Below are 26,447 nucleotides of genomic sequence, written 5' to 3'. Positions count from 1 at the left end.
GGAACATTGTTAACACCTGAAATAGCCCTTCATTTTTAGTAGCAAAAAGATACGGAATTGCATTAATTGATGTACTTCAGGTCTTCAAATGCACATCTTTTTAGTTCTGAAAAAGTACCCATGTTAGGTCCAGTTCATATATATTTCTGGACAACAATTATCTTCATGAAGTTGAACAGATGTGTGCTAGCCCTTCCAACACGCATAAAATATAAAGTGGACAATCCATGCAGAAACCCAGCACAGAAGTGTGGTGTAAATTGAACCTCCACATGGAGTCTCTACCTCAGAGGTGTTAGCAAAAATGGTTGAGTAAAGAAGACATAACCCAGAAAGCAAAGAGCATGGCAAGCTTTACAAAGTTGTAAACGGACAATTCCCTGGCTAAGTAGTTAAAAACAGCAGAGCAAATTAGGCCTGGCTTCTAACAGAATGAAACCACTACTACAACAGCTCATATTGAGCATGGAAGTCTTTTTATACACAAGAAAAGGAAAAGGCTGAAAAGGAAAATTATTTGGCTCCATAGCTGCTAGGCAACATTCCCACCCCCTTGTCATCTCTGTTTGCACCAAAGGCTCCCTGATGCACCCAGAGCTGTTAATTAACTCTGCACCCTGAGTGACCCTTGCTGATGCATCTAACAATTGCTTTAAAAACTTCCAAGAACAAACTACCCCCTAGCTTGCATAGTTGATGTGATCTCTTGCCATCACTATTCCAACAAAAGGGCAAGGACTGCATTCCTTTGCGAGGTAATCTATTGTATGCTGCAAGCTGGCGGTGGGTGGGGTGGAGCCACCTCTTCCCTCTTTTCTGACATCCCCTTTATTCCCCCCCCCCCTCTTAATTTCCTTCCTTTTTAGTTGGGTATCATAGGAGGAACAGATCAATCTTGTCCAAGTCTCTGAACTGATTGCTTTTGGACAGCTTTTCAAATAGGCCGAGGGCTGCATGTTACCTACCTCTGGTCTTCATCATAGATTATATCAGAGTTAGGCATTGTGGTGCCCACAGATACCAATGTGCTCCTGGACATTTTTCTTGGCATCTTCCAAGTTGCCCTACATCTCCCACATTTTTTTCAATTAACCCATTTTCTTACTGGCAGCTGGGACCCCTGTGAAATAAGTTTATGTTGGTGCTGAAAATTGTGGGTTCAAAGGAGTTGTTTAGTGTGTTGGGGTCAGTTCCCACCCTCTGACTTGTACTCATTCTTTTGGGCATGTTACTTGTCCTTTGCTACACCTTTCATGGCAACCATTTTGTGGTGGTTCCCAGTTTCTCAAATTAGGCCAAGTGCGCCCATGGCCTAAAAGGTAGACTGCCCCTGCATTACATTATTTGTGTGATGAATATAGTATTAATATTACTTTTTTTTTTCTTTTGGGGTATTATTTTGAGGTGAAATTGCTGCATACAAGTCACTTGTACGTGTTTCAGGAGTACTTTTAACTGGTATATATTTTTCTTTTCAGATAACCACTCTCATTAACCATAAGGATAAACCAAAGCGGTCAGACAAGACTTTGAGGGCAGTCCAGCAAGTGGGCCAGGCTGTTAACTTGGCTGTTGGGAGGTTTGTTATGGTGGGTGAAGCTATAGCCAATGAAAACCAAGAGTTGAAAGAGGAAATGAAGGTTGCCTGCACTGAGGCAAAGCAAGCAGGTAGGTGGGTGTTTATAGAACATGAGAGGCTTGCCATAATCTCTGCTGTAACCCCCCCCCCAAAAAAAACTGCTTTCCTTCAGCTCTTCAAGATAGTTTGGGAGTTGGTGATTTAAGCCATTTAATGTTGATTTTGTCTGCATTGGAGCATTGCAATTTTAATCTTTTTAGAGTTTGGAGCTTTGCCTGTATCTTCCTGTAGGGAATTCCTCTAGCTAGGATGTCTCCCATTTTGCTGGTACTAACTCCTGCTGCTGAGCTGGCCCACAGCCAGTTAAATAAAGTTGAAACATTAACCCAGAGGAATTGTGGGATGACCCAGCCTTTCAAGGGTGTCTGATGTGATTATTTAAAATGGAGGTTATGATTATGATTGCAGTGGTTCCTCAGAGCATGATCCCTGTGGCTTCTAATTTACTCATGTTTTTGAGTGAGGTGAGAGGAGCATTAGAAAATTCTAGGTGCCTGGTCAGGTTGACCAAATTCTGCATTGTCAGGGGCCAGTCTGTTCTTTAGGTGGCAGTGTAGAAGGTTTCGGTTGGGGAGAGATGCACTAAGCAACAAAATGTTTGAGAAAAACATTTCCTCGTTGGCCTTGGAGCACTGGAAAATACCATCTGAATGATGCTAGAGCCCTATGCAGGCTTCAGAATATAGTGGAGAGCAGGGATACTGGCCACATCCTGAGAGGGATGTAATGTAAGGGGAAGGGCCAGTGCATATATCCCATATAGCTCCTCCACATCATGACTGAACGACTGAATACGGCATACTGTGACTACTGCTTTTTCCCCACCCTCTCTCACCCAATAATGTTAAAGAGTTGCCCTGCTTCCAAAATAGCAGCCAAAGAAGTGGAATGGGCTCACATGTTTCAGTTTATTAGTCATTATGGCAGGGAATGTGTGGTCCTTCAGATGTTGTTGGACTGCAATCTTAGCCCTAGCCAGCATAGCCAATGTTGAGGGCCACACGTAGGTACTTCCCCCCGCATGATGGTAAAAGAATTGGTGGGGATGCTGCCTGTGGTGGTAGCCTCACAATCCCCCCAAAAGTGTAGTTTCAGCCTCAGAGATTGGGCAAACTGTGTCTTGTATTGTACTTCAAGGAATTGTAATGGGTTGGAGTTGAAGAGATGTCAGGGAGGCTTGCATTTCTCTTGGCCAGTGGTACTTTCAGGGCAGGACTTTGGGTCAGAGGCCAAGGCCTCACTCAGTAGAATGAATAGGGGGCCTCCAATGCAGCAGGGCTAGAAGTAAGTAAAGCAATAACCATCCCCATCTAATCATCACACACCCGTTCAGAAGACCAGAATCTAACATTTCCTAACTGCCCCCCTTGCCCATAGCAACCAACTGTGTCTCCTAGTAAAGTCTGCCTTGCACCTTTAGCACTGTTGTTTTAAGTCAGAGTCCAGTTCTCAATATTTGGAACAGCTCTAATTATAGCATTAATTGCCCTAATTCACTTCATTTGTAGGTGAGACAATTGCACGGCTTACAGATGTGGCAACCTTGGATCATCCAGAATCTGATGGCCAGATCACTATTTTTACGGACAAAACAGGAGTGGTAAAAGCAGCAAGACTGCTGCTTTCTTCAGTGACTAAAGTGTTGGTGCTGGCTGACAGGATAGTTATTAAGCAAATTATAAGTTCTAGAAACAAGGTATTTGTGGTTTTTGTGGCACTACATACTTGCATGTCTGAGTGAGTGAGAACGACGATTTTGTATAGAATTGACAGTATGGCATTTTATGGGTGCGATTCAGCCAAACTAAATCATGTTTCAGTACCAGTGATTTAAATGGGAAGTAGTTAAGAATATGCTTCAATTTCCTGTTAAATTCAATGGGACTTAGAAGTATTTTCTTTGGCTCGTTGATACTTAATATCTATTAACCATTACTGGAGAATAATAAGTAATCCCTTTACACATCACTGCTGCACAGCAAAGCATAGGTTTGGAGTATTATGCTACAATTGGAATAAATGAACTTACATAACGTGAGTTGAATGGCAAAATGAAAGGCTGCTTTATGCAAGCCGGCCTTTGGTGTGCAAGTGGGTCTGTTGAGCTGGATGCTGTTTTTACTCTGTTATTGTTGTGTTTTTAATTCTGTTTTGGTATATCTGCTTATTATTGTTTTATCAAGGTTTATTGGCGATTGTAAGCCACCTTGAGTTCCATTTTTGTAGAAAATTGAGGTACAAATCAAATCAATCAATAAATAACATAGAATATAAAATTGTGTCTTAAAATGCAAAACCAATTTCAGTGTTTTGGAGATTTTTAAAAACCTTCCCCCCCCCCCCCGATATACATTTGTCCTTGATGGTTTCATTCAATATATTCGGCAGGTCCTTGTAACAATGGAACAGCTGGAGAAAGTGAGTAGTTTTCAGGAATTTGTGCAAATATTCAGTCAATTTGGAAACGAAATGGTGGAATTTGCCCATCTAACTGGAGACCGACAAAATGTAAGTACCAAGAAAAAATCTATTTGTGCTATGTTTAAAAATAGGTAAAATAAAGAAGTATATTAGTGAAATGTTCTTCCCAAACCTGCCTTCATACGGGAAGACCTGCCTCTGAACACTTAATATTGTGGCTAATAGCTAAATGTAACCATCACGTCCAGAAGAGACAAAAGATCTCTGAGTATACTAATCACAAACTCTTTCTCTGAGTGCCTATCCTTATGTATCCAAAATGGCACCATCCATGCAGAACAGGATGGAATCAGCTTGCTTGAGAGAACCCCAAGATTTTTAGCAGTACCTTCCAAAGAGAACATGGAATACTGACTGACTGTTCTGGGGAAGAATGTTAATCAGGGATGGGAAATGGAATGGGTATCTCTGAATGCTAGCTGCCAGGGACAAATAATGGGGAGGCGCTCATTTTCCAGAGCCAGCTGGCTAGATTTTATGAGAAACAGGATGTGGCCTTGGTGGACCCTTGATCTAGCAAGGGGCTTCTTATATTCGCACAGCCTTCCTTCTCAGATACTTAATGGCGGGTTTTGGCAGGGAAAATCTGCCTGTGAACTAGGCTTTTCTTGCAATCAGACTTGTGAGTCCTAAAATGGGACAAGATACTTTAGTATCCTGGATAAGATAGACATAAATGAAAAAAGTTCCAGTGCACTCTGGAGTATCTTGGTGAGGAAGTCCAACTTTTTGTGCTCCACTTGCTGAGAGTAACCTTGAACAAAAAGATCTATGTGGGTTAGTTGCCATGATGTCTATTCCATGTGTGTTTGTTTAGTATTTATTACTTATTTATTAAAATTATATCCCATCTCTCCACCAAAAGTATGGTGCTCAAGATGCCATGTTTGCATTTGCTTGCTGGTAATTTATCTCATGTAGGTTACCAGATCACAGTGAAGCAATGGCAGTAATAGCCCAAACTGGCAGAATTCCTCTGTCAGGATCATCTAGAGCAGGGGTCCCCAACCCCCGGTCCTGGTCTGTGGCCTATTAGCAAAGAGTTGTGTGCCAATGCTTGGCGTACAAGCCATCCCTCAGCGAAGAGTTGTGCGCCAATGCTACTCTGTAAGCTGCTGTTTAATCTGTTGATGCTTTGAGCAAGGATTTATGGGACAGTTCAGTGTCTTGCACGTTTCATGACTGGTTTCTTGTGAGGCCTTGAGCTGCTTGCCCTGCAGACTGGGATACAACAACAGGTCAGTTTCCATCTGGAAATCCATGTTCTGTGTCTCTTCAGTGGAGCTACTAGCAGAGTTTCCGGACACTGCCTCCTTGAAGTCTATGCCTGAGTTGCTACTCAGGCCTGCGAACAAGGCACAGAAATACTTGATGCGTGAAATAACATTCATGATTCCACAGAGACCACGCATTTCTTTATAACTAATGGAGATTTATTAGAAAGGAATGACATGGTAGATATACTCAAAATGGTGTAAGTATCTTCATAGGCAGTTGAGCTGTGAGTGAGCCGCATTGAGACCTGCATCCAGACCCACTCAGTGAAATTTGTCCGTTGTGCTGAATCTGTATGAATCTTGTATTCTGAAACCTATGGGAGAGCTGCCCAAATATTTCCCCATGTCCTCTTCAAAAAGAAATATATTGATTTTTGTCTTCTGTAAAAGATGATTCAAATAAATAAAGGGTGTTACAGAATTGTTTTTGTCCTCTCTTGTCAGCTGAATTAATTTGCCAGTAAGTAGCTAAATATTTAATTACTAATCAGCAAGAATGTGTCCCTTTCCTTTCCTTAGGATTTAAAAGATGAAAAGAAAAAGGCTAAGATGGCAGCTGCTAGGGCTATTCTCGAGAAATGCACCATGATGCTGCTCACTGCTTCAAAGGTAACTGATTTTCTCTGTTTGTCATTAGTAAAGCAAGCATTTGAGGGCTGCTATCAGGAGCCTCTTTGCTCCAGCAACACATTGGAGAAGAAATTGACTGAGGCAACATCAGTCAACACATAGGGAGGCTGGAGGGCTTTCCAAATGGCAGAGGTAGAAATGTTGACAAATGCAATGGTTGGCTAATTGACCGGCTGATAATCAGCCTCAGCATTTCTGCTTGAGGCAGGGTGTGTAGCGTAAAAGGGTTCATCTCGGCAGACTGCACAAAGACATCCTCCCAGAGTGCAGGACATGGAATAATGGGCTCAAGTTAAAGGAAGCCAGAGCTGGACATCAGGAAAACCTTCCTGACTGTTAGAGCAGTACGACAATGGAATCTGTTACCTAGGGAGGTTGTGGGCTCTCCCACACTAGAGGCCTTCAAGAGGCAGCTGGACAAGCATCTGTCGGGGATGCTTTAGGGTGGATTCCTGCATTGAGCAGGGGGTTGGACTCGATGGCCTTGTAGGCCCCTTCCAACTCTGCTATTCTATGATTCGATGTTTCTATGATCTGAGTGACTTCTTAAAATTTTTTATTTTTAAGACTTGTTTAAGGCATCCTGACTGTGAATCTGCACGTGTAAACAAAGGAGCAGTGTTCCGCAGAATGAGGCTAGCTTTGGAGCAGGTAATAGAGATTGTTACGGATTCTCGGCCGAGTGGAGAGAATGAACCAGGCCCAATGAGCATCTATACTGGCATCAAGGAATTCAAGGTAAGGACAAAATAGTTTCCGTTTGGTTTTGAGAGTTCAGCTGAAGTCCAGGATTTAAGCCATATGCCCATGCACCACATGGTAACTGTGCAGAATAACTTTCCCTGTGGTTTGGCTAATTTAAACCAAATGGTGCCTGTTTCGCCCTTTTGAGGGAGTGGAAATTAGCCACTGCATGGTTGAAATTAACCATCTTCTGGTGTGGTGCCTTTCTCCAATGGCTGTGTTACACAAAACCATCTATGTGAATTGTTGCATGTGAGCTTTGGTTCTAACACTTGCCATGCCACTGAAGTCTGCCATTCTTTTGGTCCTGAAATTCATATCCTCAAGAGAATGGGATGTTGCTGTGTGTTCCATATGTGTGCCTTGCATCTAATTTGCCCTTTGTTACAGATTTGCGTTTTCATGCTGTTTTAGTGATTCTAAATTGCAGTTGAAATAAATGGATCATGTACATATATGTGAAGTTACATTGTACAATAATCAATATAAATATCTTGGATGCCACCTTTAGGTTCATTAACAGAAGATTCTAAGCACTAGCTTGAGTAGTTTGACAGGGTGTAATAGATAATAAATATAATATTTGGCATTTAGAGTATTCATAGTGCATTATGCGTGCATTATCTTAATAACCTTTACAAGAGATCTATAGGGTAGGTTATCATGACCATGTTACAGGGGCATGAGAGACTGGTTTACCTAGGACTTCTGTCTCTTAGGATGCATGTTTAGACAGAAAATGCTGGCTGAGAAATGCTGGGAGTTGCAGGACCTTTTTTCTTTCTAAACATGCATTGGATTGTGCCCCTAAACAATGCCACAATAGCCCTGAACATCAATGTTTCGTAGCTTGGGGGTTCTTTTAGACCCATCATTGTCACTTGAGGCTCAGGTGACCTCAGTGGCACGGAGTGCCTTCTACAAACTCCGGTTGGTGGCCCAGCTACGCCCCTATCTAGATAGGGATAACCTGGCTTCAGTTGTCCATGCTCTGGTAACCTCCAAGTTGGACTACTGCAATGCGCTCTACGTAGGGCTGCCTTTGAAGACGGTTCGGAAGCTGCAGCTCGTGCAAAATGCAGCGGCCAGATTGATTTCGGGAACCAGAAGTTTTGACCATATAACACCTGCTCTGGTCCGCTTGCACTGGCTGCCTGTATGTTTCCGAGCCCAATTCAAGGTGCTGGTTTTGACCTATAAAGCCTTACACGGCTTGGGACCACAATACCTGATGGAACGCCTCTCCCGACGTGAATATACCCGGTCACTACGTTCAACATCTAAGGTCCTCCTCCGGGTGCCTACTCCGAGAGAGGCTCAGAGTGTGGCAACGAGGAATAGGGCCTTTTCGGTGGTGGCCCCCAGACTATGGAATGATCTTCCTGATGAGGCTCACCTGGCACCAACGCTGCTATCTTTCTGGCGCCAGGTTAAGACTTTCCTCTTTGCCCAGGCATATGGCGGCACATCCTAATTACCCACATGTTTAGTTTTTAATCGGTTTTTAATGCTTTATGTGTGTATGTTCTGTGTTTTAGAGTTTTAAATTTTGTATACTTGTTTTTACCTCAATTTTAGAATTTCTGTAAACCGCCCAGAGAGCCCTGGCTATGGGAGTGGTATATAAGTGTAATAAATAAATAAATAAAATGTTTTCTGCTTTTGGGAGATGTCATGTTTTTTTCCTTCACCCCCCTTTCTCAGAATAAAGTGGAAGGTTTGCGGGAGAACCTATACCTTCTGTCAAAGGAGAACCTTCGGGCAATGCTGCGGGTTGTCCTTGAACACACAGAGGATTTTACTGATTCTGCTTATACTAGCCATGAAAACAGGGAACACATTTTGGAACTGTCCAAGCAAGCAAAGATGGAACTGGAGCAGCTAGTGTCAGCGTGGATGTATGCTGTAAGATATATCTTTTTTTTCTAGCCAAGCTGATAGGTTCACCTAGGGTCAAAAAGAAATACACTTCAAGATCAATTTACATGAAACATTTTATATGATAATGCTAGTAAACACCTGTAACCCATCATGACATTATACACACAGTGAGTGTAATTAACATCCTTGTCTGTTTTAAAGGCCATTTTGCTTATTTGAGTTCTGCAAACATTCAAAAAACCGGATCTAAAACCAGACATAATTATCAGTTATATAAATACAACTCTTCACCTGTCACCACGGGTCAATATAGAAAACGACACTAGTGTTGGACGTAGTCTTTGTCCTCTAGAGTTTTCAGTCATCCTTTGCAACTTGTTGACATTCGTTCAGTAAGTGCTGCGAACGGTTTGGGAGCACTTGATGGTGCAGCATTGCTCATGTTAAGCAGGCAAGGATCTGACCTGTACTTTGGATGGAAGTCCACTAGAGATTTAAATCTCTGGCAAAATTCACACATTAAAAAAAGACATAAAAAAGAAAAGAAATATATAGAATACTTTCTAATCAAACCTCAACTTATTTTACTCCTTTAACAACATAAAATGCATTGCTAATTTAGTTAGCATATAAAATTGGACTATTTGGCATATTTATGAAATTTACAGAAAATATTTATTTATTTAAATAGCTTGTGGGTCTCTTTTAGGGTAAAAACCCTCCCAAGGTAGCTTACATAAAACAATCCTGTGCATGTTTGAGAGAAGACCTACTGTGATTAGTGGAGCTTATTCCTAGGTAAGCATGCATAGGACTGCAACCTCAAAAGTATAAATGCCTTACAGTGCAATGCTATAGGCCTACTCAGAAGTAAGCCCCATTGTGTTTAATGGGATTTACTCCCAGCATGTACAGAATTGCACCCTTAGTTTTGTATAAATACATTTGGGACTATACCTAGTGATACAGAGAGCTGCAAACTGGGGCATCCTGTGCTACCTAAACCCATGTGTCTTAGTTATTGCCATTTCAAAATTGAGGAAACATAAAAGGTGAAAATAGAAACCACAAATTTTGTAATAAACCAAAGTTTATTTAGTCAGAAACAATCTCATACAGTCATAATAGTATTAAGGAAGGAAAGGAAAGAAACCTCTTGTGCAAGCACTTGAGTCATTACTGACTCTTGGAGGGACGCCAGCTTTCGCTGACATTTTCTTGGCAAGCCTTATAGCAGGGTGGTTTGCCATTGCCTTCCCCGGCCGTCATTACCTTTCCCCCAGCTAACTGGGTACTCATTTTACCGACCTTGGGAGGATGGAAGGCTGAGTCGACCATAGCCGGCTGCCTGAGAACCAGCTTCCGCTGGGATCGAACTCAGGCCATGGGGAGAGTTTCGGCTGCAGTAACTGCCGCTTACCACTCTGCGCCACATGAGGCTTCTCGTATTAAGGACAAGCAGCATATTTGGATATCAGGTTCAATTTTGTAAGCATTGTACTTGAGAAGCATACACAGGAATTAACATCCTCTAATGCTGTAATAGATTGTCTTCTGTAAAAGTGTTCATATTACTTGTTTTGTGGGAGTAAAAAGTTGCTTAAAAAGTATCTCACTTATTCCAAGAAAGAAAATATTTCATAAGAGGGGATATTTCTAGCATTCACCCAAATATGCAGTTTTTCTGTTGGAAAAGTGGGGAAAAGTCCTCAGGAAAGAACCACAGAACCCTCCACATATCTAAATACAATTGGGATCCTTATGTAAAAACAGGATAGTAGTATAGGGTGGCATTCAAAGATTTTGCAAGCAGAAGGCTGCTCATAAAAATGAACTTTCCTCTGCCGTCCCCACACTGTGACCCTTAATAACCCGCTGGGGGCTGAGTGCCCCTCTTGAACAGCTGCAGTAAGCTGGGTAGGGGGAATTTAGCCACAATCAAATTGGAGGAACCTTGTACCTGTGGACTATGGGCTACTCTCCCAACAAGCATACATGGCCTGCCCCCTGTCATTTTATCTTTACTCCAAGGTAGGTTAGGCTGATGGAATGACCCAAGGTCACCCACTGAATTTAATGGGTTGAACCCAGTCTCCAGCACTTTGTCCATTCTGCTATATTGGCAAATGCAACAAACCTGTAGAATCAGGACTTAAATTGTGTAAACTCCGCTTCAGTTGAGCAGGACTCACTAACAAGTTCTTGTTGAACGGAAACAAAGTGGATTGTTGTGTATCATTAATTCTGTGGTAGAGAAGCATACTGGCCCAGTCCTATACATGTTTACTCCAAAGTAAGTCTCACTTTGTTAAATGAGCCTTACTTCCAAGTAAGCATGCATAGGGCTGCAGCCCTATTTATAAAATCATGTCGGTATTATTATTATTATTATTATTCAAAACTGAATTCAGGATTTCCAGAAATAATATATTTTGTGGGAATTGTTTCTCTCTAGCAAAGTCAGAAGAAAAAGGATGTCACGGAAGACTTGGAATTAACCATATTAAAAATGTGTCAGTGCATGAACGAGCTTCAGAGAGAAGTAAGTGAAATCCAGTATACTCTGCCAGACCTTTTGGATATTCTTGGGCTTCACTGTGTGTAACTCCTGCAAACTAAATACTTCGCTGAGCAGAGATATAATCATGTGTACTCCCCTCTAATTGAATCTGCCACTCGAGCCTTTTTTTACTGAGGGGTTGAAGTAATTACCTGAACACAAGCTTGTGGGCACGACTCGCGTGCAAGAATACAAGTGGATAAGGATGGTTTCAGAATTTGCCTCATATTCCTCATGAATCTCTCATGCTCTGATTTATACACTTCAAGGCCTGGCGTCTGTTCTGGGAGCTCTTGAAGTAGTAGCGTGTTTGTTTTTTTAAATTTAAGTGGGTGCAGACTTGATCAAGGAGATTTCTGGGGTGGGGGCATGTAAGCCGCTCTGAGCTTACCTGAAAAAGAACAAAACACAAGTCGCGTATGAAGAGGCATAGGGCTCATCTACACCAAGCAGGATATAGCACTATGGAAGTGGTATAAAACAGGCAGGAGCCACACCAGGCAGGATATAGTGGTATGAAAGTGGTATATGGCTTGTGTCAATGGGCCCCAACAGTTGTCAGTGCACTTCAGAACCACTATAAAGCAGTAGTGTGGCTCCTGCCTTTTACATACCGCTTTCATACCACTAAATCCTGCTTGGTGTAGAGAGGCTATTTCTACACCTGCCTTTTTTCCTGGGATCGTCCCGGGATCATCTCTATGCATCCAAATGACACACAGGAGATCCCGGGAGCAGGCAGGAACGATCCCTCCGTTTGCCTGGGATAATCCTTAGGTGTAAAAAGGGAGCAACACTCTTTAATTGTTTTGTCATGAGGAGCTGAAAAAGGAGTGGATGAGGTACAAACTCAGATTGGGACCCAGGGTGAACCTACTTCAGTGACTCAGGCCCTGGGAAAAACAGTTATGTCATGATGACAGGAACGTAGGAAGCTATCTTATACCAAGTCAAACGGTTTGTCCTTCTAACCCATTATGGCGTCCTCTGACTGGCAGCAGCAGAGAGGTTTTTCCGAGCAATGGGTACCTGGTACTTTTTTAACTGGAGATGCCAGGGATTGAACATGGACCTTCTGCATACAAAGTAAGTGCTCTCCCACTGAGCTGTGATGTATACACGCATGTGTCATTTTCAGTGCTTTTTATCCAGAAAGAAAAATACAAAGACCAGAGTAGCTATATTATATTATTGTTGATAACCCAATGAAGTAGACCACAGCTGTTCCTGTTTCAGAGTTGCCCATCGCAATGCTATTAATTCCTGACTGAGCCAGGTATAAATTCAGTGCTCAGCTATTGGCCATTCTGGCTGGGAAAGATGGGAATTCCAGTCTAACAAATCCGGAAAGCACCAGGTTGGGGAAGATTCCTGTAGTTGGATTACATGGCAGACACTTGATTCTGCTTCCTGATGTGTTAAGGATATGTTCACACCACCCAGATCCTTTCTGGGAGAAAAAGGAGATACAAGTTGTCCCTCCTTGCCTTTCCTCCTCCTGGGACTCTTGTTGCTGCTATTTGTAGGTAAGCAGTTAGTAGCAGCAAAGAGCAGTACAAGAATTACTTGTGAGCAGAGCACTGCTGTGTGCATGCAATGCTTAAAGACAAAAATAACATTCTATGCCAGGGGAAGCGTAAGTTCTGCACCAAGGAAAGGTCAGTTCTGTGACCTGTATGAATTATTTGAATCATTTATTCTAGTTTTGATAGGAGGTTTTCAGGGCCCTGAAGGCCTGTCTGCCCCTAATCATAGGGAACTATCATAGGGAACTTAGTTCAGCACAAGCCTGTGAGATTTCAGTAGGCAATCCCCCAAATGCTTTCAAGCATATCTTTGGCACCATAAGGGCTTGAAACTTGATGTATTATTTAAATGAAAGCTGAGACTCTCAGGAAGCTGGTTTCTGTGTTCCCATACAGCCCTGTGTGTAAGAGCTCTGCCTGCCAGGCAAAATAGAAGCATTGAGGTGCTTAATCATGAGGGACCAACAGTTCTCATCTCATATTATCATTTGGAAGGCGGCTGAGCAGCGGTTTAATTTCCTGCTTGCGCCAAGATTCACTTGAGATCGGACCACCACTATTCACTCAATTGTAGTCTCTCAGTCGCTCTTGATAGGCATCTTTACCCCCTTCTCCTTCTACAGTCCAACGCAGTTCCTTCTGATGTACTTTGTTGCTCATTATGTATTGCTCTTTTCAGGTTTGTCATATTAACCTAGTCTTGCAAATAAGTCCACAAAACGAAGTAGCTCATGAAAAAAAAAGTTTTACTAGTGTTGATACCCAAACATACTCATAAGTTTGGGTATCACCCTGTGGGGAAGAAGAAACAAGGGAGACAGGAGCAGGCTTCAGTTGGACCCCTTTCCCCCCACAGGGCTAACTGTCATCTTCACCCTGTGGGGAAGTAGAAGGAGCTGTTGGTCTGCCCCTCCATTGGGAGATGAGAGGCGGGGGGAGCAGGGCCTTCCCACCAGCCTGAACAGTCTCCTAAATTTCTTTTTATTTTCTCCCTCTTCCCTCCCCATCCCCTTTTCCTTGTGTGTCATGCCTTTTTTAAAATGTATGCCTGAGGGCAGGGACTGTCTTCTTTACTGATCAGTTGTAAGCCGTTCCGGGAGCCTTTTTGGCTGAGGTGCGGGATAAAAATACTCTAAATAAATAAATAAATGAGTTATTTGTTGATTCAAAGATAAAAAAAACCCAACACCAGGAGCAGCTTTTTTGTATACTCTCTAATTACCTGGAAATAATAATTGTTCGCCATAGGCCACCTAGTAACCTAGTGTTCTTTACACTACACAGCTCCACAGTGCAGCAACATCTGTTGCAGCAGACCTGATAAAATACCATTCAGATCATCTCATTTTGAAAGCGCTGAAAATCTGCGGAGCAGAAGGAAACATAGAAGCTGTGGCAGAGCGTAGCTGTAAGCTCTCCGAACAGAAAGAACAACTGATTGAAGTAAGTTGGCGGCATGTTTATTAATCTGTTTAATGGTGGAAGAAAGGGAATTCAAGACATCCTGAATTCTGCTTATTTTTGAGTGCACCTACGATAGCCATACAGACCTTTCCCCCTTGGAGTTGCAACATTGATAAGTGTTTGCCAAGCTGTTAGGCCGTTTTGTAACGTGGGTCTGAGATATGCCTGTGCTGTGCTGCAACTTGGCTACCTGGGCTTCCACTTGGGTGGGGGATTGGAGTATATTAGCACAGCATAGCAGAGCTGCAGATAATGCCTCTAGAGTAAGGATTAGCAACTGGAAGTCTGGAATGGCATATATGGTGGAGAACCACAAGCCCAAATCTGGCCCTCCCAGGGTTGCAGTCTAGCTCTCTAGGTTTCCCCAGATGGCCCTGCTGCCTTTCCCCCACTGCTTGGTGGTTTCCAGGCTTTTGTGTCTCTTTCCCCCATTCAAAAGGGTTGAAATCCCTCTCCTAAAGCTTAGTTATGGGTGGTAAAATAGGGTAGTATTTTGGCCCTGCCCCCTCTTGCCTTTCCAGCCCCCCCCCCCCCCCCCCGCATCTCTGAAACTGAGCTTGGCGTTTGGGCTGAATAAGGGTCAACATTCCTGCTCCATGGGCAACAGACCTTGTTAGCAGAACCTAGGCTGCCAAACTTTTAGTATCATGGATTTCAAAGGGAGACCGCTAAGCATACTCATGGTCTCTGAGGAACTAGAAATGGATCCCAGATCATCTGAAAAGTTCTAGTAAGAGGGAGAGATTTGGGGGAGAGGGCTGCTGAGCCCATTGCCTGGCAACTGCTGTTCCCTTATACTCTCCCCCTCCAGCTGCTTTTCTTTCTGCACTTTTGGGGTAGTTGAAAGAGAAAGGTGTGAGGGGCAGGAATTCAGAGGACAAGGGACAGGCATACCTTCTCCCACACCCCCAAATAGCTTTTTCTCTGTTCAGCAGAGATCCAGCTTTCCGTCATAGGTCAAGTTTGACCCCAGATTTCTGAATGCATTCTCTAAATTCTAAACGCTTTCATTTAGCAGCCACAATATAACGTTGCATTGTGTTCCTTAATGGTTCCGTCCTTAGTAGGAGGCTTTTTCTGTTTCTTCTTCTTAGATATGTCATTTATTGAGGCATGTCTCTGGAACAGAACCACTGGAAATTACTTGCCTCCATGCAGAAGATACTTTTCATGTGACTGGCCCTCAGGTATGCGTCCTGTTTACTTTTGCCATGTTAAAAGAGATGTGTGCTTGTGGTATACCCTTTGGATACATGATCACAGCCCGTTTAGGAGGCACTGTACTACTCCACCATACGGTTTTGACAGTGACCATTGCTAATAGTTTAACCTCTATCTCTCACTTCTTTTTCTCCATCAGAGAAAAGTTAGCCTTCCACAACCTGGTGTTCTCCAGGTCTGGTGGACTGCAGCTCCATCATTCTCAGTTTGCATGGCCTTATGGAATTATGGGGGTCACAGTCCAAGGCATTTGGAGGGATCCAGGTTGGGGAAGGCTGAGCTACAGCATAAATCATGGTTACATGAAAGCCATTGCTAATGTCGTCGTAAACTAGGGCTGAGGAACTTGAGATGTTCTTGGACTCCCAACTCCCATCAGCCCTGGTCAGCATGGCCAGTGGTCGGAGATGGTAGGAGTTCCAGTAACATTTGGAGGACCCCAGGTTCCCCAGCCTTGTTCCAAACTATGAACAACGCCAACAGGGGATACTGTCCACAGAGAGGCAAAGGTACACTACTCAAGGCTGGCTCCCCGTTTGCAAACTATAGTTAGCTAAGATACGGTGACCATATGAAAAGGAGGACAGGGCTCCTGTACCTTTAACAGTTGTGTTGAAAAGGGAATTTCAGCAGGTGTCATTTGACGAAGAGGGAATTTCACCAGGTGCTGCATGCATACAAATAACATCTGCTGAAATTCCCTTTTCTAGACAACTACTAAAGATACAGGAGCCCTGTCCTCCTTTCCATATGGTCACCATAGCTAAGAGCCAGCGTTACATCTGCGGTGAGTTTATTTGTATACCATTCTTCTGTATATGTTATGCTCAAAGTAGCTCACCGCAAAACAGTATATTCCTCTCCATATAAAAGATAATTCTAAACAATTTCATACTAACAAATACTTCGTAACATAACATCCATCTCAACGCAATTAATAATTCCATTACCATCCAAATCAAAGTTAAACGCCCCTTTGGTGTAGATGGTGGTGGCGATGGCTGCTGCAGCAGAGGGGTGAGGCCTTTGAAAGGGTTCCAGTGGGAGGTCTGCCCTAATTGGTAAGCGGCAGGTCACAAAGTGGAAGTCCTGAAGGTTCACTTGTTCTGAATGTGATACTGCTGTACAGTGCATCAGACCATTTGGCTGTGTATCCCAATGTTGTTTACCCTAACTTGCAGTAGCTTGCCAGAGTCCTGGACAGAAGACTTTCCCAGCCTTGCTATAAATCTGTTAGCATGAGGTGCCAGCGATTGAAACTGGGACCTTTATTCATGCATAGCATGTACTCTGTCACCAAATTATAGCTTCTCCCGTAGTGAAATATATTAAATTTTTACTATCTATATCAACATTCCATAATGCAAGAAGTTTATTAGACTTTGGAATGATAGCATTACAATGACTTTTTGAATCCCATGTTAGAGGGACCTCCTGACTTCATGAAAACGTCAATAGCAAAACTGTTTTAGGACAAAACGGAGTTCTGGTTGTGGGATTATTTTTAGTAACCAGTATTCTGCAGCTAAAGTACGGTTTATGTGGAACAACGGCTTGGCTCACATTTGCAGTATCACACATCTCTGATAAGATAATGCCCTATTTAAAAAAGCTCCAGTAATTGTGGTGGATTTCACACACACACCCTCTATAGAAGTATTACCTAAATGGATAATGTGTGATACCTATCTGGAATTACGTTCCTTATTATTAATAATACAATTTAAGTGTGTTTTCTGGATTCACTCAGTTTAAGAAAGCTGCTTGTCAAAAATGATTTTGCACAAAATACTCCTAGTGAAATGCCTTAGTGTTTGTAAGGCTTTGCAAAGCAAATGCTATGCCAGCCCTTTTTAATACAAATGAGAGGCTGTTTATTCTTTGCCTCTGGGGGTGGATGCTGATTAGCAATTTCATGTTCTGTGGCAAGTACATTGTTGGTGCTAAATAAATAAATAAATAAAAATAAGATCTGCTTTGTTTCCTTCAGATAATCTCTGCTGCAGAAACCCTGACATTGCATCCTTCCAGTAAGATTGCAAAAGAAAATCTGGATGTGTTCTGTGAGGCTTGGGAGTCCCAGCTGAGCGACATGTCCCTGCTCTTAAGAGAAATCAGTGATGTGTTTGAAGGAAGACGAGGTGAGCGGGCTGTTCTTAAATACAGGCAACCTACTGTTCTTAAATACAAGCTACCAGTTTACAGCTCACGCATATTCTGAGTACTGTGGCTATCACAGAAGATGGGTTCGAGGATCTAAACTACAATGTTCATAAAGTTCATGTGTGCAATCTGCAGCGAGGTTTAAATTATATTAAGCGGTATGCAAGTATTATCAGTCAATATTAAGTGGTATGCAAGTATTATCAATCAATATGTCTGTAAGTCAACGAGCTGGAGCCACGTAACATGTTATGAAGCTCCACAGGCACCCTCGTCTTTGTCACACTACAGTGTGTAAATTTTAAGTGTGGAGGGCAGTCGTACAGCTCCCAAAACAGTGGGTATGTGACAGGGAAGCCCCATTGGAGTGCTTAGAGGCACACTGCTCACTCTTATAGTGATTCCCCCAGCCAATGCTGGAGCAGCTATGTTGCTGTGTAAAGTGTAAAGCTGCTCTTGTAGGTGTCTAGATAATGACTCTGAATCAAATCTACTCTCTCTGTTTTCAAGGAGATAATGAGTATCAAGCTGAGACTGAGTCTTTTCTAATTTTAATTTCATTGGGACCCCCTGAGACTGGCACGGCACATTTCAAAAGAGAATTTAGTCTTGCCTAATTATGCCTACAGTTAATATTTTTAGAGAAATGGTTTTCAAGCTTCATACCTCCATCAGTCCTTTCTGATTTGACACCTACGGAAACCTTACTAGTCAGCCATGGAATTCCTGTACATTGCATAGGATTCCAGAGAAAGTTCATGGGTGCATTTTCATTTCTTGGGTCTAGCAGTCCCTCCACATGAATTGGGAGCGTGCCGGATAATGGCCCCAGGGTCTTTATACAGAAAATGCTTTCTGTATAAAGCATTAGGCTGCACATTGCCGCAAAGGGTTCTTTTAGGCTGCTTGTCCAATGCTGAGGAGCCCTGTTAAATCTCTACGGTACCTCTAAGACATTATAGTTTGAAAAGGGTTTATTATATAATGCTAGTATTGTCTACGTCTTGTTTTTTATGGAGGTACAACAATAAATTTTCAAGTGTTAACTTCAGGGAGTGTTTAGTAATGCAAAGCAGTTGAAATGTATGTTTCGTGAGAGTGTTGTAACGAGGCCTTCTTTCATTCTGACCTCAACTGTCCAGTGTTCTTGCAAAAGAAACACGCTGTATCTCTATTATCTGCTCTCATTCTGCTCGCTTCACAATGTAGTGAATGTAGCTATTTGATTTTTAAACTGCTGTCCTTTCTGCTTGGATGGGATCTCTCTGATGACTCTACACAACCTTTGCCTATTTTCTGTGGTTGGTAAGTCACCTGGTATTTGTATAGCATGTAGAAAAGAAACTGTAAAAGAGGAAAATCTGTCCCTTAATGTCCTTGCCTGAGGAATTGTAGTAGTATTTGCCAAGAGACTTCTCATTTCTAAGCATAATTTAATTTTCTTCAGAAGAGTTTCTCTTCGGCTTTTCAGTTTTGGGGAGGAAACTTTTTCCATTGGATTGTGCCACTCTTCATGTTATAGAAATGTAATGTTTGATGTATTGATTCAGTTGTGTATTTTATGGAAAAACAACAACTCAGGGCAAAAACATTCAATTTGATGTTAGACAAATGTAGACACCTAATGGTAGCTTTCAGTCTCTAAAGCCAGTGCAGTGTGCCAAAAGGGGGGGGGACCGTATATGTCCCGTTGTCCTCTCCAATTCTTACTGTACGGCCAGAGGACCAGGAAGTGTAAGGACCCACCATGCCTGAGTGCAAAATTACCTTTTATTGAGACCCTAGGCCAAGATTAAGAATGTGGGCCTAAGGCTACACTGTAATCGGAGGTCCCAGATATTTCTTGCGGGTACTACTTGCACAGTGTGAAGACTGAGGTAACGTTTATAGAGAAGAAGCCTCACCATATTTCATTCAGATTTCTTTATTTGTTTATGACATTTCTATACCCATAGCTGAAGCTCTTCTTTCTCTCCCTCCGACAGTTGAAAGCTCTGTTCTGCAACTTTTTCCAGAGTCATTGCTAACTGGCTACTTTGCAACTCTTTTTACACTCTGTGTGTGTGGAGAGACTGAAATAAGGCAATGGTCAACAACACACATTGTGGTACTTTTTTAAAAAAATGTGCTGGCAGGACAAGCCTGACAGCTGAGCCAGAATTCACTTTGCTGGTATGCACGTCTGTCATATAAACTGAAGTCATATAGAAGCTGAGCTCACATCAGGTGGAGAAGAATCTGTTGTAGCTTCTGCTTTAATATGAAATCAGTCTGCCCTAGACTGATGTGCATGCAAGCAAGGTCCTCCTAGGTTTGCTGTAGAGTTGGGTAGAAGAAGTGCAGTTCTCTGCAGTTGCGGGACAAATGGCACCTACCAAAATTCTCTCTTTTATACAATTATAAAGGCACAGGAGCCCTACCGCAAAGCTCCTAATTCACAGATATTTTATATCCTGCTGGATGTTTGGTTTTAAAGGACAACTGATAATTACTCAACCTTCCTGGTGTCCTGCAATAGAAAGCCATTTGTCGGTATGCCTTGTTTGGCTCTTAAAAATGGAAGAAGTTCCCCCAGTCCTGCTTAAATTGATAAACAAGCAGAAACTCTTCCTGCTTGTCCTGTGGAGGGCTCTTTATCTAATAGATATTTATAAAGGGAAAAAAACTAAGTGCAAATGCTGACATGGTTTGGAGGAGTATGAATAAGTGCCCTTTGGAAATAGCGTAGTGAACAGAAGCAAGGAAGTTGTGTTCCTATTGCACTTTTTTACCTCTTGATTTCAGTTCCTGAATTATATTTAAAAGCACAACAAGCATATTGGATGAACGCTTCTCCTTTCGAGGCCTGTTTGATGGGGCTAACATTACAGTTCTGAAATCGTAGAAGTCACATTAACATTGATTGTGGTTTGTGTCTTTAGATGAGGGGGAAAAAACATTTCCAACTCGTAGAATCAGATCCTAAATTGGGATTGTTGATTCTTTATAGTTCTTCTTTTTCAAATTCCGTAGTTACTGAGAACATTTTTTTTACTTTGTACAATAATTGTGTTTCCCCCCAGTAAACACATTAGCTGCTATGCAGAGGAATTTGGTCACATATACGCCCCACTGAAATCAATGGGGAAAGTTAGTCATGAATAAATTAAATTCCATTAATTTTAGTGAGACTTTAGAACAACCAACCCTCTCTGGATCAGAGTCAAAGTATGAAGGTCAGACGTGTGTTCCTAAATACATAGTGGATACACATAAGGGATCTATGGCCAATCAATAACCTTTTTTCCTCAGATTACGTATTTACTGTGGTGGAAAACACTTGTGGAATGCCAGCATTGCTATGGCAAACACAATTTCTGTATAAAGCATGAGGCAAGTATTTAATTTACCTCATCTGAACCAACTGATGTTACCCCAAAAGAAGAAGACAGAATTAATATTTGATCTTTTTCTAAAGCTCTTTTAAATTGGCATCTAAACCCAAAGCACAGCTCTCCACTTTAGGAGTGAGTTATGCCTAAATGACCTTAAACTTTCCATATCGGTAAAATGGTGTTGCACTTTAAACTATATTCTATGAAATGTTTGATTTATTTTCTATATAGACTTAGAAGATGTTAATACTATGCAGCTAAATATTGAGTTTGTGTGCGTTTATGAAATGGCCTAAATGTTATCCCAAGGGAGAATGGGGGAAAGGGGCAGCCTTCTAAAATAATTTGCTATATTTTGACTTATTTACATCAGAGCAAAGTGATCACTTGGCATTCAGGGCAAACCATGAACCATGGGGTGATATATGCTATTATCCAACTCTTCCTAATTCTTCTGTAGATTAATTTGCAGATACATATTTGAGGCAAAAAGGTTGCCCCGAAAACTGACCTTTCCCCTCTGTATTTGCAGGGTAAAATAGAGACTCCACTCAACATGACAATATCACAACTTGTCACGTCCTAAGAAAACCACTTATTTCACATGACCAATTTATTATGCAGATATTGAGGGGAAAATGTCACCTTATGACAGCCTTCTCCAAGCTGGTGCCCTCCAGATGTGTTGGACTGCAGTTCCCATCATTCCCAGTAAGCATGCATGAGTTGGTGGCTGGGAATCATGTGAATTGCACTCCAACACATCTGGAGGGCACCAGGTTTGGGAAGACTGCCTTATGATAACACTTACACCACCAAAATGATACTGTGGCCCAGTTCAGATGAACGTGGTTTAGATTAATGTGAATGAACTGCCTGGCTTGTGCATTTCCCCTCCTGTCTCTTCTTCCTTCCTATATGAGAGAATAAGGGAGTGGGCGTCTACTTTCACTTTAGAACAAACCACACTTGTTTGACATGTACAAACTCAAGAGCTGTCATTTGTTGTGACCGCAGTTAAAACAAACCACGGTCTGAAATCACAGTTTTATCCTGGTTTATTTTAACTAACTGTCGTTAGAATTATCACAGTCCCCAGAGTTCGTATAACAGGGAACTGTGTTTTTTGTTCTACTGAAAGTTTTCTCTTTGCTTCTCTTTTCACGTGCCAAGAGGGGATTGAGAAAGCGAGTGAGCCTGAGGCCTTGCGCAGGCTCACTTGTGGTCATATAGAAATGTTTTTTAGATGATCACCTGAATTGGGCCTGTGAGTTGACCTGCCAATTATGGATCATGTCGGAATTAACATTTGTCTTGAAAAGAAAGAACGTGACTAAGCACCCATGTCTTCCTTTGAACAATTTGTTTATTTAACATATTTGTACACCGGCCGTCAGCCAAACAAAAGTTGTGGCTAAGTAGTTGTGATTTGGCTCTGATTCTCAGTTTAAAGTTTGAATAACATTATCCGGGAGGGTTTGAAGTTCCTGCAAGACTATACTGCAAAAGAGCTGTGTTCATAGGAAGAACATGACACTGCCAAAGTGAAGCACTTTTAAGTCCCTGACTTCTCAGGATGATTTTAAGCACATGTTTAATTCTCCCATTCAAATTAATGGGATGTAACATATTTAACCAACCCAAAATCTTAAAAGCAGCAGCTGCTACAAGTTTTCAAATCTGATATTTAAATTGGGTTGTTGTAGTTTGCTTTTGGAGAACAAAATCACGTTCAGTGTCTGAGCAAAATATTTCAGCCCATGGCTATACTCAATTCTAGTATCACTGAATTGAGCTTGCCTTTTCCTTTGCTGTGAAAAATCTAGGAGTGCATTCTTGATAACGGGGAAGATGTCCTTAATTTCTTTGATACGGTTAGCATTTCTGTTCTTGAGTGGAAGACGGCTATATGCTAAAAGTGGGCTGAACGTTTAGTGGGCTAGTCCCCTCCACCTCACCCCTTAATTTACAGACGTTATATTTTTACAGTAATGTAATTTTTTTAACTTGTCACTTTACAAATGTTGGGTTTGATATGGGGAGATGATGGAAAAGGTAATGCCTGTGAGGCAAATGCTCTTTGCTTTTGATGATGGTTAAAAACGGAAGAGCAACCAAAATGTGCTGGACACTTTCTAATAAACCAAGTGTATTTTTACAATGAACTTTTTGGCTCAAATTTGATTTGTGTTTTCTTTACTTCCTGGGAAAAGCAGAAGTGCAGCTGGTTTAGCTTCAGTACTGACTTGGCACCCCCTGGCTGCCCCCACCCCAGTGTTTCTCATTTTCCTTTTCAGTCTCGACCACTTCCCAGTTTGTTCTGCTATTTTCCTTTTGCTATACATTCTGCCCTTTCCTCAGCATATTCAAGGTTTCTATACCTTTGACTGACAGAAGCCAGGAGTGAGTGAAGGGAATATAGAATATTCCATAATACTTTGGGCCAGTCACAGACTCTCAGCCCAACCTACCTCACAGGGTTGTTGTTGTGAGGCTAAAATGGAGAGGAGGAGGCTTATGTATGCCGCCTTCGGTTCCTTGGAAGAAAAAAAGTGGGATATAAATGCAATAATAAAAATAAATAAATAAATAATCACAATCGCTTTTACACATTTTCTGCAGAAGTACTTGGGTTTTGGCAAGTATCAGAGGTGAACCACTGAGCCGGAGTAATTTTGGGACTGGTCCAATGTGTTTTTAGCTATTGCCAAGCAGTGCACCGTCTGTTTCTCTTCTCACACTTCTTTTCCTTACCCGGAAATATATGTCCAAGAACAGCGGTGGGGAAATTGTGGTCCTCCAGATGTTTTGGCCTACACGTCCCATGATCCCTCACCATTAACTATGCTGGCTAGGGCTGATGGGAGTTTTGGCCCTTCAGATGGTTCCGCTTACCACTCCTGACTTTGAATTTTCTTTCCAGTATGCTAAGCATAGATTAGTCCAGCCAACAAAACTGCTAATATTTACTTGGTTCTTTGGCATGTGCTTCTGAATTGGACCTGGTTCAGAAACACGTGCCGAGGAAGGAGGAAGCTGGCACACCCCACCCTCTCGTCCATCACACAGAGGCCACGTAGGATGCAGATCCTCTCCTTTTTTGAAAGGGTTGGATGTGCAAACCAGGCATTGTGTGGAAAGTGCATGTACAACAAATAAGAATTATGTGTGGTGGAGGGGAGCAGGAACATGCCAAGTTTTCCTCCCTCTGCATGGAATACCGCCTGGTACATGTGGCTCAGCCAGACTGGTATTTCTAAAGTCTCTTTGGTAGTAAATAATTTTTCATATCTAACTGCAAAAGCTTCAAATAGCTAATCTTCTAGTGTACTACCAAGAGTGATTGTAACTTAATTAATGTGCCTCTCCAGATGCAATGTTTGAATCCTCTTGGAGAGATGACATTCAACTGTCAGATCTATCCATTCTGTGATGACAGAGCAGGTCTGATGCAATGAGATCAACCTTGTAAATAAAGCCACAAAAATTACTGGTCTTCAAAAGAGCTCTTCTCCACATCCCTGCTCCACCAGCCGGCTGCATTTCTGGGATAGTCATAGAGGAAGAGGGAGGGAAGACTTCCCTTCCTTCATGACTAGCGCAGAAGCCAAATTAGCAGGTGGTAGAAAGCTGGATTGATCTGTCCTTCCTTTGCCAATCGAATTCAGTCACTTGCATGGAATTCCTGGTCACTCATGGCTAGCAGATGAGTTATTAAATAGGAGGCTGAATTAGGTGTGTGTGTGAAACATTTATAATCTGAATACCAAGCCCCTGTAGCCAACCACATGCCATCAGAATCCTCCAAATACTGTCCAAATGATCTTAGGGGAGGAATACAAAGGTGAACTTGCAACCCACCCCACTTCTCCCTGAAAACTACTGATGTAGACCAAGATAGATAAATGGCTGCATATGCATCCAGCTGCAGAAATTATTGGGAAAAGATGCACTATCACAGCTCAGACATTGTACTGAAATTTGGTTTGGCATAATGTCTGAACTGACTAACTGTGGCCTGCTGTCAGACAACTCAGACTCAGAAACCATGGTTTGAAGTGGATTTGCTAGCTGTGGTTTGCACTAACTGTGACACTGTTCAGACGACTTGGTAAGCCATGGCGGCTAAACATTTTGAGCTAAACGTTATGGCTTAGCATGTCATGTGAACCATTTCTAACCATGGTAGCTTATTAAACAATTGCTGTGGAAGGGTTAGCAGCCTAACCATGGGTTAGTGTGTTGTTTGAACAGGCCCAGTATGGGTCAGCATATCGTGTGAACCATAACTTAGTGTGTCATATGAACCATGCCTAACCATGGTGGCTACATAACCACGGTTTAAACACACGCAAAAAGATTAGCGGCCTAACCATAGCTTAACATGTTTTCTGAACAGGCCCTGTGCTTTGGTATGAAGTCTGAATTGACAAACCATAGCTACAGATGTAACTCCACCTCCATAGGCCAGTGCACTACAGAAATGGCAAACAAATAAAAAATGAAATCAAATCAGACAAGCAACTCTAAACCATGGTTTGGCTGCTAAACATTTGGAAATTCAAACCATGGTTTGGGGTCTAAACTCTGATTAGCCTAAACTGGTTTCAGAGTGATGTCTAAATTGAGCCACTGCCTCATGGAAAACATTTTTAAAGGATGATTCTTGTGATAAAATAATGCTGGCACTACCCATCCAAAATTAAGCATTTTAAAGGCCCTCTGATTTCAGTAGAATAGAATTAAATATATGTTGCCCTGAGAACTTTGGCTCTAGAGCGACTTATAAATTAAAATTGAAGTTACATGTTGAAGTTAGCAGCATGTACTTATCCTATTGAAATCTATGGGACTTTAGCAGTGCAATTCTATGCATGTCTACTCAGAAGTGAGCCCCACTGACTTAAGTGACTTTTCATTCCAAATAAGTGTGTGTAGGAGTGCAACCAAAAACGTTCAGTTTTGGCCAACTTTAGATTGTCTCAGTTAATATTTATAAAGAAGCTTCTCTACCTCCCCCCCCCCCATCGGAAGTGTTTCACATTATCTCAATAGTCCTTACATTACCCATTATAATAGGCAGTAGTTTAGATGGAGGCTTATCCCATCACAGCTTGTTCAAGGCTGCCTTGTTATTATTATTATTATTATTATTATTATTATTATTATTTATTTATTTATTTATTTATATAGCACCATCTATGTACATGGTGCTGTACAGAGTAAAACAGTAAATAGCAAGACCCTGCCGCATAGGCTTACATTCTATTAAAATCATCGTAAAGCGATAAGGAGGGGAAGAGAATGCAAACAGGCACTGGGTAGGGTAAACAGGCACAGGGTAGGGTAAAACTAACAGTATAAAGTCCAAACAGCATCAAGTTTTAAAAGCTTTTAAAAAGTTTTAAAAGTTGTAAGTTCACAACTTGAGATGAACCTTGAACTATGGATTTCTTGGCTCACAGCTCATTCTATAACTTCTGTACT

At 41.9% G+C, this 26,447-nt stretch overlaps 1 protein-coding gene across 1 annotated transcript in view; it reads left to right on the top strand.

Moving 5' to 3' along the window:
* The window catches only part of CTNNAL1 (catenin alpha like 1), a 54,179-nt gene that overhangs the window by 20,119 nt on the left and 7,613 nt on the right, over positions 1–26,447 (top strand). Inside the window, exons 2-11 of the mRNA XM_063130207.1 lie at positions 1,479–1,668; positions 3,148–3,335; positions 4,028–4,147; positions 5,917–6,006; positions 6,595–6,765; positions 8,476–8,676; positions 11,108–11,194; positions 14,023–14,181; positions 15,297–15,389; positions 17,414–17,564. Of these exons, the coding sequence (XP_062986277.1) occupies positions 1,479–1,668; positions 3,148–3,335; positions 4,028–4,147; positions 5,917–6,006; positions 6,595–6,765; positions 8,476–8,676; positions 11,108–11,194; positions 14,023–14,181; positions 15,297–15,389; positions 17,414–17,564 (1,450 nt within the window). The remainder of the gene's footprint in view (positions 1–1,478; positions 1,669–3,147; positions 3,336–4,027; positions 4,148–5,916; positions 6,007–6,594; positions 6,766–8,475; positions 8,677–11,107; positions 11,195–14,022; positions 14,182–15,296; positions 15,390–17,413; positions 17,565–26,447) is intronic.

This window comes from Elgaria multicarinata, chromosome 7, assembly GCF_023053635.1.
Source record: "Elgaria multicarinata webbii isolate HBS135686 ecotype San Diego chromosome 7, rElgMul1.1.pri, whole genome shotgun sequence".
Lineage (NCBI taxonomy): Eukaryota > Metazoa > Chordata > Lepidosauria > Squamata > Anguidae > Elgaria > Elgaria multicarinata.
Note: the sequence above shows the minus strand (reverse complement) of the source record. Positions and strands in the feature narration are given on the sequence as shown.